The sequence below is a fragment of the Lepidochelys kempii genome, chromosome 9 (assembly GCF_965140265.1).
Source record: "Lepidochelys kempii isolate rLepKem1 chromosome 9, rLepKem1.hap2, whole genome shotgun sequence".
NCBI lineage: Eukaryota > Metazoa > Chordata > Testudines > Cheloniidae > Lepidochelys > Lepidochelys kempii.
In genome coordinates, this window is record NC_133264.1 from 99,901,912 (window position 1) to 99,920,841 (window position 18,930).

General features: G+C 46.2%; 1 protein-coding gene across 9 annotated transcripts in view; it reads right to left on the reverse strand.

Moving 5' to 3' along the window:
- The window catches only part of DOCK11 (dedicator of cytokinesis 11), a 131,596-nt gene that overhangs the window by 18,732 nt on the left and 93,934 nt on the right, over window positions 1–18,930 (reverse strand). For all 9 annotated transcript variants that reach the window (XM_073358530.1, XM_073358529.1, XM_073358526.1 and 6 more), the window contains 11 exons: window positions 18,284–18,399; window positions 15,772–15,909; window positions 10,677–10,859; window positions 9,013–9,126; window positions 7,381–7,596; window positions 7,230–7,287; window positions 4,767–4,873; window positions 4,487–4,609; window positions 2,647–2,760; window positions 1,591–1,737; window positions 161–371 (listed from right to left, as the gene is read on the reverse strand). In XM_073358530.1, coding sequence (XP_073214631.1) covers window positions 161–371; window positions 1,591–1,737; window positions 2,647–2,760; window positions 4,487–4,609; window positions 4,767–4,873; window positions 7,230–7,287; window positions 7,381–7,596; window positions 9,013–9,126; window positions 10,677–10,859; window positions 15,772–15,909; window positions 18,284–18,399 — 1,527 coding nt within the window. The remainder of the gene's footprint in view (window positions 1–160; window positions 372–1,590; window positions 1,738–2,646; window positions 2,761–4,486; window positions 4,610–4,766; window positions 4,874–7,229; window positions 7,288–7,380; window positions 7,597–9,012; window positions 9,127–10,676; window positions 10,860–15,771; window positions 15,910–18,283; window positions 18,400–18,930) is intronic.

Genomic DNA, 18,930 nt, shown 5'->3' on the forward strand with positions numbered 1-18,930 from the left:
TGTGGCAATAAAATGTAACAAATCAAAATGAACAATTCTGCACAATTCTAAGTTCTAGGGGGTATTCCTGCCATTTTTTGGAGGTTAATCAGCTGTGATTTATGTGTTAAAACAATATTTGCTGATTCCTATTCCCTAATATTTAGAAGGTCATACTCACTAGTTAGAATGGTCCGTCTTTTGCACTGCTCTTCCACAGAGCCATGTTTTTTCCCAGATAAGGTATAAGGAGATTCAAACACAAATCTGCAAATGTTGTGATTTCTTTCAAACTCAGTCTTTCTTTCAGAGAGGTCTTTGTCTTCAAAGTAGGGCTTCACATAAGTCACTTGAATATGAGCATATTTGGGATCAAGATCTTTGACACTGACCTATGACAGAAGAGAGTTATTTACTAGAAGAGGAAACTGGCACAAACTACATTAATGACCAGTTTAGATATTCACGGATTTATCCATCCTGGGTGAATTCACCCCATGCAGAGGACCAGTACAAATCCTGGGGGGGAGGGATAGCTCAGTGGTTTGAGCATTGGCCTGCTAAACCAGGGTTGTGAGTTCAATCCTTGAGAGGGCCATTTAGGGATCTGGTGCAAAAATTGGGGATTGATCCTGCTTTGAGCAGGAGGTTGGACTAGATGACCTCCTGAGGTCCCTTCCAACCATGATATTCTATGATTCTATGAATCCTATACATCACTTTAGTTCCACTTACATGCTATTTCAAGGGCTTAAGCGGCACACAGGCCTTGGACTGACCCTGCTGCCTTGGGTGAATTTCACCCACAAGAATTCCTTTGGAGCTCTGCCAGACAGCGTCAGGTTGCTTATGCGATGAACTCCCAGCACCTTCACAGAGTAACGGCCCTCCCCTGCTCACATAACACTATAAAGACACAGTCACACCCTGTGACGGTGACAGACATTTCAAAGCTATTGCAAGTAGTTCCTGTGTTCAGAACATGGTCACATTTACGCTCAGTAAAAAAATCACAATTTACTGCTAGAGCGATGTGCAATTGCAGCAGAATGGGCAGGTCAAGGACCTGCTGCATGGGAGGAACTCCCGTGAATGGAACATGTACGAGGGAAATCCCAAGGCATCGTCCTAGTAAAGGGGAGGAGTTTGCAAAAGGGACAAGGGGCATCTCATGCCTGTCTGGCAAGTCCTGAGAACCCACAGCCAATCCTGTCCCCGACCATATGGGCATCAGTCCCTCTATGCTGCTCCCTGCTCTCTGCCTCTGACTACATGACTCAGTCTGGAGAGGCTGCAGAGCATGAGTTAATACTTCATTCACTGTCACCTGGAAGCCCTCCAGATCCATCTCCTTCTGGTCTGAGACCTGCCTCCTCCAAACCCCACAGGGCCCCGACTGTGTGATGTTTGCATGGAGGGGGTTTTATAGGAGTCAGGAGGACAACGTAGCTTTGGTCTCCTTCCCTTTTGACAGTCCAAAGGATTGGGATGTTAGAATGGAGTCTCCATTCCTTTGATCCTCTCTGCTCTACAGCCTAGAGCTCACTCTTCCAAGCATTTTGTTAGCAGGGCTGTCTAGACTCAATGACACCACATGCCGTTTAACTCCACCTTATTTGAATCTTGGATAATTTTTACATTCTCTGCTCCGAATTTTTCTCCATAAAGTTTAAGAAGCCTCAGGTTGATCTCTGACAGGCCCGTCAGCTTGGGTTCCTTGTAGATGTACTCCTTGCCATCCTCTTCTTCAAAGAAAGTCTAGCATTAATCAGAAAGACATAGATGGTGAATGGAGAGATTTCATTACATTAAACATTTTATTTTAAAAAGCTCATTTTAAAATGTTTTTTTAAAAACTTATCAGATAAGATACGTTTATATGTTAAAACGATCTCTGTGTAGTAATATCTAAAAAGTTGGTGAAACTTTCAAAGTGAAAATCTGGAACTTGTACCAGGAATAAGGCTGAATATCATTTAGTCACATTACTGTAAATATAGTGATCCCAGCATATAGAAAACTAACGCCAGCTGTTGCTCCTTGTACATTTTATTAAAAGGGATTCTATTCTTGGTTTTATAGAAGTCCAAAGTGAGAGACATCAGACTATGTGCACTGCAGAGACAGCCACTACCGGAGTATGTCGAACCCATAACAACAGTGGGCCATATTGTGCCACCAGTTTTTAAGCAGACCTTCCCCCTGAACACACCATTGCTAATATTCTGAAAAGTCACAATGATCTTCTGCAGAGGGAAATATCCATGATCACTATTGGTTCTGTATTGCTTGAGTAATCCAAAGTGTTTTTTAAACTTTATTTTTTAACTCATTACAGTAATATTTATACAGGGTAGGATTTTCAAAACTTCTAAGTCACTTAAAAGGAGAAATCTCATTAAAAATCAATGGGACTTGTATCCTTAATCAGTCAGCTGCCTTTGAGAATCCCACCCAGTGTCATAAAGCTTTGTAATAACACATTAACAAGGCACAGAAGCCCTGTACTGAAGAGTTTACTATATAAAAGAGCACAAGGGAGCAAAATACAGAACCATCTTAAAGAAGCTAGTGGTCAGTGCAACAAGAATGCTTCCTGAATGAAATGGCTGAGCAAAGACAGGGTGCTTGGGGCAGGTTAGTTGGCAGGCTGATCTATGTACTTACTTGTCCATAAAAGGCCACTCGGAAAAAGGTTCCTAGAAGTCTTTTTCTTGTGTGCATCACCTCCAATATTTTAGTGTAAGCGCCATGAAGTGTTCTGTACAACTGAGTAAGTTTCTGGAAAGCAGAAAAAGGCAGGTGTGTTTCAACATTATTGAAGTAGAATTATGTGAGCAGGAAGTCAGAGCTGATTCTGCAAAGTGCTGAGCACTCTTGCCCTGATTCAGCCTAGCACAGAAGCTCCTTTGAAAATGCCAGACTTAAGCACATGCTTAACATTAAGCACAAGAGTAGTCCCATTTATTTCAATAGGGTTAGTCACATTAAACTTTAGCACGCGCCTAAATGCTCTGCTGGGTTAAGAGATCAGCACGTTGCAGGACTGAGTCTTTGAAAGCAGAGCTGCTTGAAATATTTCACACTCAAAGTTTTTCCAGTGAAAACCGACCTTTTCCGAAAACTCAACTTTTTGTGAAAAACTGCCGACATATTTGAAACTTTCTGGTTTTCCTAAAAGTTTTGGTGACATTTTTATTTTTATATTTTAAAGCAGAATGTTTATTGAAATAATATGCAAAATCTTCGTCCAACATTTTTGTTTACCAAAGACCAGGATTCCAGTAAACACAAATGCTGGAGAACTATTCTGAACAAGATTTCAGTAAAAATTCTGACATGAAAATGGCGACAAAGTATTGTGGAATCTTCCAGAAAAAGCAAAAAATGGATCCATTTCAAACCCTGCAAAACAGAGCTTTGAAATCCCCAAGAAACATTTTTCGACCCACCCTACTTCAGTGCATTCTTTCACTCCCCCACCTTTCCTAAAGCCACAGGAAAATGAAAGATGTCCCTGAATGTTCCCTTTGACTCTCACATAGGGCCAAATTCAGCCCTCAGCCATGTAGGCATTGCTTTCAGTGAGGCCAATGGGATCATCCAGGGACAGCGTATGGCCCATGGGGTACAGAAAATCACTTGGCATCACTGAAAGCCTGTCCTCAAGAATGCCTTCTCTGCAGATTTGATTGTGCATTGCACCTATTCTGAGGGAAAGTAACACATACAACTGCATGCTGGAGCATAGCTTGCATTTCTTCTGTCTGGTTTACAGCCAGAGATGACATGGATTTTGGAATGTGCCTGCCTGGTACTTTGGCTGTGAACCACTAAGATATGCAAGCACTACGCATTAAGCAAGTCAATACATGCTGAAGGCACAGTTTTAATGTCTGGTTTATCATCTGCTTTTAGTGACTCAATTCCATGGTCTGCAGCAGGAAGTCTGCAGCAGATAATTGTATAGGGCACAACTAATATCTCCTGGCTGGTGTCCTGCTGTAGTGGGCTTGGAGACGTTGGGCTGTATTGCCTCTTGGAAGAAAGATCCAGGAGCACGGGAGAAACAAGTATTCATCTGGGAACAGGAGGAAATGTTTGCCTTGGGGCAGCTGAAGCTCTGGGTACCCATTAGTGTCAGTTACCCCCAGGTCAAAGGAAGGGACTCATTCAGTTTTAAAAAATCTGCAAAGCTTTGAAGCCTTCCCAAGTCTAAGGGCACCCAGAAACAGGGGTTTCTATGGGTGTGGGTGGTATGGATGTACCTATAATCTTTGCTGAATTGGGTCCCTATTTAAGAGATCTCTGACTGCGGCATCTCATGGGAACTATTAGCCTCCTGAGTCTTGCTTTAACTTATTTTGTTTAATATTAATCAATAATACAGAGTATACAAAAGAAATGATACAACCCATCACATCTGCTCATCACTCACAAACTAAGAATTTGTTTACTAGCAGCCTGGGGAATTCTCATTAACACAAAGCCAGCTCCAAATAGCTACCTCAAACTCACGGCGCTTTTCATAAATTGGAATGATCAGTCTGGAAACCTCTGAAATCGTTTCGTAACGTTCTGCCTTCCACAGGCCATCTATGCATTGTTCCAGCAGCTCCACTAGGACTTCCTGTATGAAGCACAAGATGGAGGCTGTTCATAGCTAAGTAATCTTAGGGAGAGGTACCGTGAAAGACATCAGAACAGTTCAGCAGCCCAAGGGTGGGTGACTCATTCTTAAAGAATTATTCTTATTCAATCTAAGGTTCTGCGCTTTGGAATCCCACCTCGCTGTAGTGAACATCCATCATCCCAGCATCTTCTTTCATTGCTCCCTCTTCATCAATATTGGGCGTAATTTTCCTGAAGGCTGAGCATCCATTAGGGAACAATTCTATGGAAGGCAAAAAGAAAAGTAAGTTAGAATTCAAATATTATCAAACAGTCTAATGTGGCGTACGGAATACTGTGCTATGGTTACCCATGCTATATCTTTGTCATGCGGATTCCCATTGTACTTGGTCCATTTGTGCACGAAAAGCTAAACTTACTTTCATGTTATCGGTTATACAGTGGCTTATGTTTTAGCATAGTTAATACATACCATCATGCCTTAGCATGGGAAGCGATGTGGGCTAGCAAATAGGACACTTATACGCATGTCAGAAGATCTGGGTTCTATTCCCAGTGCTGCCACTGACAGACTGGATGACCTTGGGCAAGTCCCTTCCCCTCTCTCAATGTCACTTTCCCCCCCAACCTTTGTCTGTCTTGTCCCTTTGGACTGTTAGATGGTTTGGGCCTGGACTGCCTGGGCAACTACAGCACCTGGCACAACTGAGCTCAGATCTCAGCTGGGGTCTCTAGGTGCTACTGCAATAAAAATAATAATGTCCAAAAACACTTCAGCGAAAGAGTCGATTGTGAAGTAAAAAGGGACAACAAAGGTCTCCAGGCTGCTCTGCCTTTGTACCTCAAAGGGAGGAATAGAACCAAAATAGATGAATTAGCACGTTAGAGAGTGTGGCCTCCAGCTGACCCCTCTGCAGCTGCAAGGAATTTGGGGGAGTATTAACTAATCACTGAGGCATGGACACACATTGCCCCTTGAGTCAGCCATACTGTTCAACAAACTGTCAGCCTGCACATCCTCTGAGACCGTGGCTTAATCCAACAGCCTGGATCTGTCTGATGGCAGGGCCAGCTGGCCTGCTCGCCGGCTCCTTCTGATGGACACCACCCATGACTTGGCCAGCCTGTTCCATCTGGTAAGGGGGCCCCACTTCTCAGAATAACGCTCTCCTCCACCAATAGCCTTGGCTTCCTCTACCAGAAAGCAATGAACGCGTGTCTCACCTAACAACTACTGCACAGAGTCATCTGTGAACCACTAAGGGGGGCTGCAATGTACCGGAGAAGAGAGAAGGAGCAGGCTGTGTTTGTGTTCTGAACGTGCACGCTGAGTGATGGGCAGTGCTGTGTGCTGCAGTGCAGGGTAATGGATGCGCAGGGTTGCCTGTTTCTAGTGGCATGGATTCTGAAATTGAGAGTACTTCCTTGGGCATGGCAAAAGTGTCACTTTCCTGCACATGTGATGGATGAGCAATGCAGTTCAGTAGCAATACTAACTCATGCATCCTTTGGGACTGTTCCTCTTTTCCTGCTGGCTTCAGTCTCCCTTTCTTTCCACTCACATGAATGGAGAGTATCCAGATTTGTAACAACCCTTCCATCTGCAATCATGTATGTTTTGTATACGTAACCAGAAATGTTTTTGATGAACACAAAATATATACTTCTATGGGACTTTGGCCCCCAGTATGCCAATAAGGTGCCATCAATCACCTTTGCGAACTACAGCTGAAAACTAGCGTTTCCTGGTCTCTGTTCCCTTCTTCCTAGTTTTTGCAGATCAACTGCAGTCAGAGATATTCCAACTTCAGTTTCAATGGCGCCCTTTAGATTAAAAGATCAGAGGGAGCCGACAGGTGGAGTGCAGTACATTAACGGTCAGAGCAGGGAGGTATTCGAAAGAAAAATGTGTTTTTACATGCAAAATTGTGATATTTTAAAACCAACCAGTCTGCCCACCACTTCCTGTTCTGCACTAAGCCACAATGTCCTCTCTCACCACTGGCTCTTTATCTAGTTGTACAGGGCGTAGACCAATTCCGCTTTCACTGCACTTAGCCTGTACTCCCGCTGTGAAGGGACACACGGCTTTGAACTCCATGCAGTGACACTTGTGGCATGATCAGAATAGTGGGGAGCCAGTTTTTACACTGATTAGGACATTTCAGTCCCGTGTTTGAATAGTTAGACTGGCATTTACATGTGTAAATTCCTATGCTGTAGTTTTCCCTTTAGTTCAGGGGTTCTCAAACTGTGGGTCAGGATCCCTCAGGAGGTCGCGAGGTTATTTCATGGGGGGGAGGAGGGCATAAGCTGTCAGCCTCTACCCCAAACCCCGCTTTGCCTCCAGCATTTATAATGGTGTTAAGTATATAAAGTGTTTTTAATTTATAAGGGGGGTTGCACTCAGAGGCTTGCTGCGTGACAGGGGTCGCCAGTACAATAGTTTGAGGACCACAGCTTTCGTTCACTATTTTAGAAGAACCCAGTATAAACTGACAACAGTCGTTTACCAAATTAAGTGAATTTGATCTTGAAAACGTTTTGATGACCTGTAAACTCAAAGATGGACACAAAAAAAGGCTGCAGCGTTCCCCACCCCAACAGTAAACTCTTACTTTTTCTGTGAAGAAACTCTGCAACAAGGGCTGCTACATGGACATAACACATGGCAGCCTGCAAAATACAACAAAACAGGAGTAGTTACCACGTCAATTGGAATCTCTGCCTCTCCACACCACCTGTTTTCAATGGAATTTGACAGATTACCTCTGAAAAATCTCCATTTTTGCCATGGATCTTTGCCATGCTGTCCAGCCACGTTTTCCTGAGCTCTGGGGTACTAGCATAGGACTTGGCTAAGCTGTACTGTAAATCGATCAACATTTCAGGGTCCTTCTCGTGTTCTTTCATTTGAGCGGTAGCCATAAGCACAGTACGGATTCTCTTGGTCAAATCTTTGACTTCTGAGGGGAAAGCAGTTGCCTGGCACAAAACAAATCTAATTAGAAAAACACAGAAATAAAGATGTTCGAGGTTTTGCTATAGAAAGACAGATGTCAACCCTTCAGCTTATTCAACGTGCAATGGATTTAATTGCTACGTACACTGCATGTAGCAATTTTCACATGCAAGGTACAGGAGAGGATGCCGACTGGACTTTTGATATATTAATCCTATACTGTGTCATTTTGCTATGCAATCAATGCATTTGACCTTGGGTCTGCAAATCCTCTTGTTCAGGGTCAAATTTTGCAACTCTGCTTGAGTTGCTCATGTAAACAGTAGCCAAATGGACTTCAGTGGGACTACTTATGCTTACGTACCCTACTGGACTGGCATGTGGGTGAGCAAGTGCTACGCAACGTGAGTACAGGCTACAGAATTGGGCCTTCACTAGTTCCTGAAGTATTTTTCACTCGAGTCAACACCTGCCTCACTTGTTCGCTCTCTAGTGTGGTTTATCATTTTTCTGTATATTGTACTAAAAGTGTGCCCGGTACTAAAAAAATGCTAAGTAAAAACTAGAAATAAACAGACATACTCCCTTCCCTGAAAAGTGCATTACTTAAAGGTCCACATGTGTAAAATACAGTTAGCAAACAAAGCGTGGCTCAGTGAACTTCAAATGCACATAAACATTCCTGTGCAGAACAGAACTAAGGATCTTTGCCCGTTACCTACCAATGCCAATGACAAGTTTCATTCTATCATAGGCCATAACTCTACTTAGGTTCTCCTCCTCCCGCATCTTTAAATAATAGGAAAACTGTGGTCTTCTAAAACATTTCCTAGGTTTTTCCTTTCCTAAACTGGCAGTTACATATTGTAAAATGTGACCAGATTGCAAGCATTGTATATTGATATTTACTGAAGCAGACAGAATTTATTCACACTACTTTAGCACTAAGGAAGCAATTGCTTTCCAAAAACGGTAGACTGCAAAGCAAAAATAATATGGCGATCATTTCACCTCTTTTACAGAGAGTGACTGTCTCAATTTTTTATTTTTAATGGTTAGCTTTATTACATGAGAAACACCTGGTCCTCTCTTCCCTCCCTTTGTTGGAAATTCTCGGGAAGATCTTCAGATGACCAGAAAGTAATGCTAAATACAAAGGTGTAACCTCAACTGCAGTTCTCCCTCTCACCCAGCTGCAATAAACCAACAATTAGACTGACACAGCTGTCATAGTCATTGAGAGAGAGCCTCAAATCGCTGCAGCCAAAATGTTTGTTTCCTCTCACTCAACACACATAGTTTGGCAGATGGTTTCAGGAGTAAATAGTATAAATACATAACATTCACTCTTTAACTACAATCTCTGTGTATATTTCCCAGACCACATACTTGGTGGTGGTAGTGCAAACTTATTATTTGTTTTAATTCATCAAATTTACCTTCATAGGCCTGTCACTGTTTGCAAAGTTATTAATAATGAATAGTGACTCCTGGAACCTCGATCCTCCATTTAGTGCCACATCTGCTATTAACTGGCTCACTGCAATTATTATCTGTTGGAAAAGGGACAGGTTCTCATCCATGTGCTTTGTTGTCACAATTGTATAAAAAGATGTTTGTGAGTCAAAAATCTTTCAAACAGAATGAATACAATTAATCGTAACTAGGGCTCAGTGTCTGCGACCGCCGTGACTTCTGCAGCAGACAGTGTGGCTGACCCCAGGGCTGCCCAAGCAGCTGGCCCTGGAGCCAGATGCACCAGCCGCTGCTGGAGAGGCCCGGGACCAGCTGCACCGGCTGCTGCTCTGGGCAGCTGGCCCCGGGGACCGCCTGAGCAGCGGCCAATGTGGGTGGCCTAGGAGACCACCTGAACAGTGGTCCTGGGGGGAGCAGCCGCAGCTTGGTGGCTCCTGGCAGCAGTCCTGGGGTGGCTGGAGCAGTGGCTGACCCCCCGTAGCTTCCCCCCTGGCGGTGGCCTGAGTGGCAGCAGGTCCCCCAGGCCCTCCAAGGCTGCCTTCCCACAGCTGGTGCCATGGGCCACCAGGGCTCCACCCCCAACCCTCCAAGATTCAGTCAGGGTTATTTGTGGAATAAGTCATGGGCAGCTCACGGACTGTGTTTCTTTGTTTCTTGCCCGTGACCTGTTCATTACTTTTATTTAAAATACTCATGATTAAATCATAACCTTCATCATAACCGGTCTCATTTCCTTGTTTACTCTTCAAAATCTGATGATCATTACACCACAGGACATAGTTCTGCTCTCAGTGTGCCACATTTTTAGAACGAGGATTAGGACTAGAACAGACAACAAATCCTGGGGCCGTAGCTATTAGATGCTATGTTATATTTATCTCTTTTGTGATTTATAACAGCTTGTAGCCCATCTGCTATTCTGGCTGCTTTTATCATGACTGAAAACAACAATACAACAAAAGCCAGAAACAACCCCCCAGAAAAAATCCTCCCCCAATCCAACAGGCAGGACTTTTCCCACCTGACCATGGACAATCACCCCCGTTCTCTTCACTCATCTCTTGGCAAAGAGGCGAGCCTTGTAAGCATACTCTGAAAATCAATAATCTCTGACTCTAACAGCAAACGTATTTCATCCATAAGGACCCTGGGCCAAATCCTGAAATCACGACTTAGACCAAACTCCCAGGGAAATCACTGGAATCAATGGGATTTCTGACCAGATAAGGACTGCAAGATTTAGCCTGCTTAAAGAAAGTCAAACTCCTTCTCAGACTCCCTGAAGAACAGGACAGGCTGAGGTTGATAAATCCCCATAATACCCAGGAGTTCTGGGTTCTACTCCTGGCCCTGCCTGTTGAGTGACCATGGGCAAGTCACTGCCCTGCTTGGTGCCTCACTTTCCCCAGCTGTAAAATGGGGAGGCACGACACTGACCTCCTTTGTAAAGTGCTTTGAGATCTGCTGATGACAAGCGCTGGATGACAGCTAGGTCTTAAGTGTAAATATTTTAATCTGTCATGCTGAAGCTCAGAGTCATGCTGGACACATTCTCTGTCTTTGCAGGATTGACCTGGAGATTAAGCATTGAGGTGCACCTCTGTGCAGCAGTTCACCTTTCACTGACCTGCAGGTGTGTTCTCAGAAAGGTTTTCCTTTTAGTGAACTCAAAGTTGTTCCTCATCAGAAGATACAGGAGTGCCGATGCTTCATTCCTGGTGGAGGCTAGCTTCGAGGTGCAGCACTTCAGGACCTCATAGCACAAGGCTGCACACATGGTCACCCTTCCTTTGAAAAATGCTGAGGGAAACTTAACAAGAAGTGTGCCAATGTTAAAAAAAACACCCCTGTGAAACACACCCAGTACACACACACATACACATGTGCACACGCAGGCCCATGCTTTGTCTTCACGTCTGAATGCAAATGGGCCTAGATTGGTGTTTGGCTTCTATAAATACTCGTGGGAATGAATTTCAGGGGCTTATTTTTAATTGCTGAATGTTTATAGAATGCCCTGACTTTGTGTGGAACTCTGAAGACACACAAATGAGACACATCCTGTCCTAGAGAGCTTGAAATCTCCATCAGATCCCCCCAAACGGAGCTAGCAGGCAAAGGAAGCAGTAGGCAAGGGAAGGATGAGGGTTAAAACAAACACAGACTGTTCTCCTGAGGAAGAAGTACATCTCCTCAGATATTTTCTACACTGAGAATGAGGTGGAGCAGCAGGAGAGGAATAGCAGCAGCTAGGACATTTGTAATCCAAGCAAATCTCTAAATAAGAGTGAATTGTGGCTGAAGCCTTCTCTGCTGGCTGCCAGGAGTTGCAATCTGCTTCTTCCCAGAACTCACTGGGCCTGATGGTGGGACCAGGGTCGCAGCAGGGAAATGACCTGGAAGAAGGACAGGGGGAAGGGGGATGCATGCTACCTTCCTGCCCGCCACAAGGAAACCGCAGCAGGGCAGCTTCAGAGACGAGGCGAGCTCGGGGGTGGCACAAGGATCTTCCTCGTGCAAATGGTGAGGGCTAGATAGTCACTGAGGAGTGGGCAGGATTTGTCTGTGGGCCTGGAACACGCACAAATGCTCAGCGTATGCCTACCCTGCAATCAAAAACCAGCCTCACAGCCACAGCTGGCCTGGGTCAGCTGACTTGGGCTCGGGCTGCAGGACTAAAACGTGCAGAGTAGATGATCAGGCCTGGAGACCCCATGAGAGGGGAGGCTCCCAGAGCCTGGGCTCCAGCCTGAGCCCGAATGTCTACTCTGCAATTCTTAGCCCCACAGTCCGGGCTCCGAGACTCCGTGCGGGGCGGTTTCCACTGCAGTGTAGCCGTATTCTCAGGGGGCGTCGTTCCCCCAGACATCACGGAGACGTTAAACGCTGCCGTACTAGGCGACAAAGCGTCAGGGGGTTTGCCCAGCGAGGGTGCATCTGCGGAGCAGCCGGGCGGTGCAGCTCACGGGCTAGCCACCTGAGTCTACTCCCCAAGGATCAGGTGGGGCTGTACTCGGGCGGGTCGCCTGAGCCTCCACCCATGCCACTACGGCCACACGGCTACCTTTAATGTCGAGCTAGTGCGTGTCCATCTGGGTAGCGCCCGCCCGGCTCTTCTGTAGATGTACCCTGCGCTGCCGTCGGCCTGAGCCTTTTCAGCAGCTGATTCACCACCTCAGGCCGAGTGCCCCGGCTCACGCCAATTCAGGGGAATGCCACGGACTCGTCTCTTCCCTTGCTCTTCCTGGCAGGGGAAGAGGGGACACCCTGGGGTGTGCGGGTGGATCCGAGCAGAGTAGTTTGCTGAAGGGATGGGGACTTGTGAGCTCTGTTAAAGGCGGTATTCGGTGGCCAGAATACTGGGCAGACATTTTGAAAACGTCCATGAGGAAATGAACTGGGGGGATGTCGCTGTGGCGCTCTAGGCTTTCTGCCGCCACATGATTTCTGAGCAACTTGCTCAGCTTACAAGAGGAGGTTTGATTTATTTTGTAGTTTGATCAAGTAAATGGTAATATCAGCACCACCAGGGACTGCGACTGCCTCGTAGCATTATTTGTCAAAGAAAAGTCAACAGCTGAAAGATCAAATATTTTCTACTCTACGACAGACTGAACCATTGGTAGGGGAGCTCTGACCTCCTATGCATGGGGCAGATCTCTTCCGTTGAGTTGGTAACACAAATAATAATTATAGTAGCTTATAGTCAGCGAGACAGCAAATAAGCCTTATATTCATCGTCTTTGGCCAAAATCAACATTTTAAGGAAAAAAAATTGGGAAGAAGAGAAAAAACACACCAGTGTAACAGCAAAGAACTAAAAGTGTGTACACAAGAAACCAACGGTTAAAGATTAACTGCTGCTTAGGTAGCATTGCCCTCTTCCACTACCAAAGGCAGAAGATCAACCACAGTTCAAGCATTTCTACTAGGCAGTTCCCCTACGATCAAGTTAAGTCAACAGTGGGATGAGAGGATTAGTGGGTGATGTATTTATATTAGGAATTGATTCTGGCCCACAGGCATGGTGTTATTCCACACACAACCCTGAGACCTGCAGGAATGTGTAGTCTTTGGCTGACACAGAAAGTTTAGGTTTCAGAGTAGCAGCCATGTTAGTCTGTATCCGCAAAAAGAAAAGGAGGACTTGTGGCACCTTAGAGACTAACGAATTTATTTGAACATAAGCTTTCGTGAGCTACAGCTCACTTCATCAGATTTAGAGTTTAGAGTCTTTTCCATGTCTATAATACTCGCCAGTCACTCCTCCAGCATGTCAGATGTGGGAAGGCAGCTCTCTGTCATACAAAGAGAACCCATTCCCCCCAGAAATGGGGTAACTTGGCTGTTCCCATCTATGGGGCAGATCCTCAGTGGGTGTAAATTGTCCTAGATCCACTGACTTCAGAGGCGCTGCTGCCCCAATGAGTTCGGAGTGCCTGTCGGCAGAGGGGCATCTAGATCCTCATGTCTGGAAGTGCTGAAGAAGTGCCACGGGGCCCCCAGCTCAGCATGCTTTGGGTCCAGTGGGGTTCTGCCTTGCAGCACACAGCTCATGGCATCCCTGATGCCCCACAGAGGGACGTCTGAGCAACATCCATGGAGAAAGTGTCTCCATGCTGGGCCTGAATAGACGAGTAGCCCAAGGTGGCCTTAAAGTGGCCAGAGAATTTCCCCTGTGCTGTGGGAAAAGCCTCCTGTGCCAGCTGCCCTCACCTGGCATAAGGAGAGGGAGGAAGAGTGCCAGGCCAAGGGGTGAGAAAGATGGAGCCTGGGCATGGTGGAGTGGGTCTCTGCTTCTCCTGACTCTCCACAGGCAGGAAGTTCTCAGGGACCTTTGCCAGTGACAAAAGTTAAAGTTGCTCCCCTGCAGCTTTAAGTTACAGCAAGGGAGTAGGGATCTGCAATCAGCTCCCCTCATCCTCCCTCGCAGCTCCACTTGGACATAGTAGAGAATCAAGCCTGTTGTGGATCAAGTGAATTAGCCCCTTAAAAGCCATGTTTCCTTCACTACCCTTCATTTTGGGACCACTCCCGAATAGGAGATGTGTGTTTTATGTCAGCATTCTCCCCAGCAACCTAGGGACTGGCAGCAACCAAGAGTATAAACAATTAAGAATAATTGATTTTTATTGAGTTTCCACTAAGGAAAGAAACAGAGCTGCTTCTTCCTCTTTTTTTAAACAACTAAGCACAGCGTGAGCTCAGTTTTCGCACACCAATTCTGTTCTCTGTCTCTTCCCTGTCACGTTGCCCAGTTGAGTTTAGTATAGCGGGGAAGACTTTTGAGACAAGCGGTAAAATGTATCTAGTATGGGTGAAATTAAGAAGATTTTTTTCCTAACTACTACCTTTACAAACTCACCATGACAGGAGGCTCTTTCCTGCTTCATTACCATTATCTCTGCACTAGAGGAAGTGTGAAAGTAGGAGGGAACATACACATCCAACTTGCAGCAGAGCTACAACCAATGGAATGGACACCGTAGCAGGAAAAAAGTTACTGGTGATGGTGCGCAAACCAAAAACAACATGCTGGGACTTTCAGATCCCATAACAAGTTTGCAAACATAAAAGCCAACCTTGTACCCGTCTTTGAGAGACAATTGCCCTGGCCACTTTATAGTCACTCTGCAGTTAGAAATGACCTTTAAAGTCTAACAGAGGTAGAAGAAGGATGCTTGAACCCATGTGAGTACAGCTAGCAGAGAAAACACTTCCTTGCAGATACTATCTACTGGGCCTGTATCTCATTTTACAGAAGCAACATATCTCAGGGGAAATGAGAAAACTTCAGTAAAATAATTTTGCAAGTCTCTGAAAATATATCAGCCAAATTCAGAGCTGCTGTAGATGGTCAAGACTCCACTGAAGTCAACGAGTTGCTCTCATGGACACAAGCAAGGAACTTGGCCCACCGTAGTTTTCACTTTGCTTTGGAACCCATGGGCATAAGGCCTTAGCTCTGGGGAAAGTCTCCAGGAGCTCAGGGTTTTGGAATCTCGTCAGGAGATCCAGTAGGGCAGGTGTGGATTTGCCTGTTCATTTGAACTGCATAACAGTTGGCTGGGAAGGGAGGAAGTTGCTGTGTTCAAACACAACCTTGGGCTGCTTTTGTGCAAAACAGAACTATTGGAATGTTGAAAAAGCTGCCGGAGAAAGTGAGCGTGATGCTACCTCCCATAGATGCAGCAGGTCCTGAGTGCTAGACCCACCCCTGCGGATAACTCATTTTAACGCTGCCTGTTGGCACAAATGCTTCAAGGAAGAGCAACGTTTTGGTGGGACTGATACAGATCTCTTACAGGACCCAGGGAACACCGCAGAGGTCAATGGAGTTACTTCTGACCCACACTTGTGCACATTCAGTCAGAGTCAGGACAGCCTCTTTAGCTCCTGGTGATGTCCCTGTTATTTTACCCAGCCCTGATGAGTGTCCGTACATTGCTGACCGCTGTTTAAAGTTAGATGACTTCATCTGGCCTTGCTGTTCCATTAGTTAAGAATCTCTATTTTAAAGGTTCCCCCGAGCAGTGCAGGCCGGCAGTGAAGGTTGCGGTAGGGCCATCCCCTCCTGCCCCCCGACCTGTATGAATTCTAACCGGAACCTTTAAAGCTGCCCCACCTACCCAGAGACATCTCGTAAGCGTCAGTAGGGGCGGGAGGCACCATGTAAAGGTTCGAGGGCACAGGACTGCCTCACGCGTCACCTCTGCACCTACCTTGCTAATGAAAGCTCTCAGGGAAGCGAAGACGTGCTTCAGAGCTGCTTCTGACTGCCCGTTTTTGAGGAAGGCGAGATGAATATCAAAAACCTTTTTCATAAGTGGATTATGGCCGTCGTTGTTTAAGAGCTGATTCTGGAAAGCAAGGAGAGAATTCATTCTGCAGAAAAACCCAGCGTGTGTGCCTCAAAAAAACAGTTCCCTACCTTTCATAATGGTTGTTCTTCAAGATGTGTTGCTCATGTCCATTCCTTTCTAGGTGTGTGCACGCCCACGTGTGCAGCCATCAGAGATTTTTGCCTTAGCGGTGTCCATAGGGTTGGCTGTTGAGCCCTCTGGAGGGCCATGCTCATCCGTTGGTATATTAGGCGCCGCCAACCCTACACCCTCTCAGTTCCTTCTTGCTGGCAACTCCGACTGAGGGGCAGGAGGGCAGGTAATGGAATGGACATGAGCAACACATCTCGAAGAACAACAGTTACAGAAGTTAGGTAACTGTTTTTTCTTCTTCGAGTGCTTGCTCATGTCGATTCCATTCTAGGTGACTCACAAGCAGTATCTACAGAGGTGATAGAAGTTCCTTAGAAGTTTTTAAGGTCAGGCTTGACAAAGCCTTGGCTGGGATGATTTAATTGGGGAATGGTCCTGCTTTGAGCAGGGGGTAGGACTAGATGACCTCCTGAGGTCCCTTCCAACCCTGATATTCTACGATTCTATGAGGTGGGCTCAGAGTTCACGGTCTTGCAGCACTGCTCTGCCAAAGACAGCATCCTCTCGAGCTTGCTAGGTAAGCATGTAATGAGATGTAAAGGTGTGGATGGAGGACGAGGTAGCGGCCCTGCAGATATCCTGAATCAGCACCTGGGCCAGGTACCATTCTTCCTGTCTGCCACCATAAAGAACAATTGTGTCGACTTGTGAAATGGCTTAGTTCTGTCAATGTAGAAGGAAAGTGCCCTCCTGATGTCCAGGGCGTGCAACTTGTGCTCCTCTTCCAATTTATGAGGCTTTGGAAAGAAGACAGGTAAGCATACATCCTGGCCTGTATGAAACTGTGAAACTACCTTGGGCAGAAATGCTGGATGTGGCCGCAGCTGGACCTTGTCCTTGTAGAACACCATGTAGGGTGGCTCTGAAGTAGTGCCCTGATCTCAGAGATCCTGTGGGCAGATGTTATCGCAACCAGGGACAAAACCTTCCAGGAGAGAAGAAGAGAGCATGGAGCCTGAGGTTTGAAGGGGGGACCCATGAGCCTTGACAGCACAAGGTTGAGTCCCAGGGGAGGGATGGGATCCCTGACGTACAGGTAGAGACTCTCCAGACCTTTCAAAAACCATCATGTCATGCGCGAAGACTGACCTGCCCTGGAGCAGAGGGTGGAAGGCCAAAAGAGCGGCCAAGTGGACTTTGATTGAAGACAGGGACAACCCCTGGAGCTTGAGGTGCAGAAGATAATCTAGGATTGCCTGCATTGAGGCCTGCTCGGCCCGGATACCCTGGTCCAAGGTCCAGCATGTGAACCTTTTCCACTTGGCCAGGTAGGTCACTCTGGTGGAGGGTTTTCTGCTACCCAACAAGATCAGTCGGACACAGGCCGCTGAAGTAGAAGAACCGGTAACCCCTGCTAGGCAAGGGAAAGGCGCTCCGACTAGCCACCACGGGCGGTAAGAAGGAACTGAGAGGGCGTAGAGCCAGCGGCACCTAATATACCAACGCACGAGCACGGCACTCCAGGGGGCGCCACAGCCAACCCTACAGATACAGTTACACCAAAACCCCCCTCTGGTGGCTGCGCACACCTAGAATGGAATCGACATGCGCAAGCACTCGAAGGAGGACTGTAAGTGACTGGGATACCCATGCCTAACAGAATATGCTATTTCTTAAGCCAGACAAATAGCAGCTCTACAGCGACTTGGGTAAATAGGTACAGACAAATGATGGTAGAAAAACGGGAAGTCCCCCTAAAGCTATATTATTTGGTCAGAGATTTTGTTTTCTACACTAGATAAAAAGTCAAATGATATTACCACATTTGCAGAAGTCACTTCAAAAGCTGAACCACTTTTCTGTTATGTCTCTCACCACACCTCTTAAAAAAATAACAAGCTTGTATCACAGACATCCTGGTACAGTTGTGTAGCACTTTTTACATGGGCTAGGATCTGGCCCCAGAGAAGTATTTGACCAACTACACAAAGCATAGGCAATACTCTGCGTGAGTTCTTGGCTTTTACTATTTGTTTGAATTCCTAAACATGTCTACTAGCCGGATACATTTACTCACTTTATTGAACTAGCTCTGTCAATAAAAGTATAAATGCTTAAGACTCAGCTTGGGTTTTCCTTCTTTGCACTATACTTCTGTGTGGTACGTCTTTATGATCGTGAGCGGAAAGGAAAAGCACATTTACATGTGAGAGCGTTCAGTCTAACGCAAGGTTTTCAAACTGACACTGTTTTGGGGGTCTGCAATACACCAAAGGACAATGCTGATTTCAATGCTCACCTTGAAACACTGGATGAAAAAAGAAATGGTGTCCAGGACTGTTAGGGAAACTTCTGTGGCCGTATTGCCTTCTAGTAAGGCCTGGTGCACAATGTCTGCTTCTGAAGTGCCAGCATCTGGGAGCAGGAAGTAAAGGAAAGTGATGGAACCCTCCAGAACAACATGCAAGTGTGGAGCTCAGGCACACACAGGGTTATAACTCCAGCCCTCCTGAGACCTAAATGCAGCAGGTACTCACCTTACCCACAGCAGGCAAGGGCAGCTTCATCACCACACGGAGGGAAGTTTGTGAGTGGCCTCTTGCCACTTCCCGTCCAACAGCTGCCTCTCCAAGCTGGATTCCTGGCGCAGAAGCGGGGCAGGCTCTCTCATTGGGGAGGGGTGAAGTTCACCCACATGAAGAAGGGCCAATACAAGGCCTATACCCCACTTAAATCCCACGTAAGCCCCATTGGCATTGGCCTTGTGCTGGGGATCTGCACGGGGCGAATGGCCAAACGCCATGCAGGATGCAGCATTCCTGTCTGTTCTGATCACTGACACCAGAGCACCACCTGTCCCTACTGGCAACCAGGAAGCGGAAGCGAGACTGGAAGAGGAAAATTCCATCTACAGACTAAACAGGGGTGATTTTTAACACACCCTTT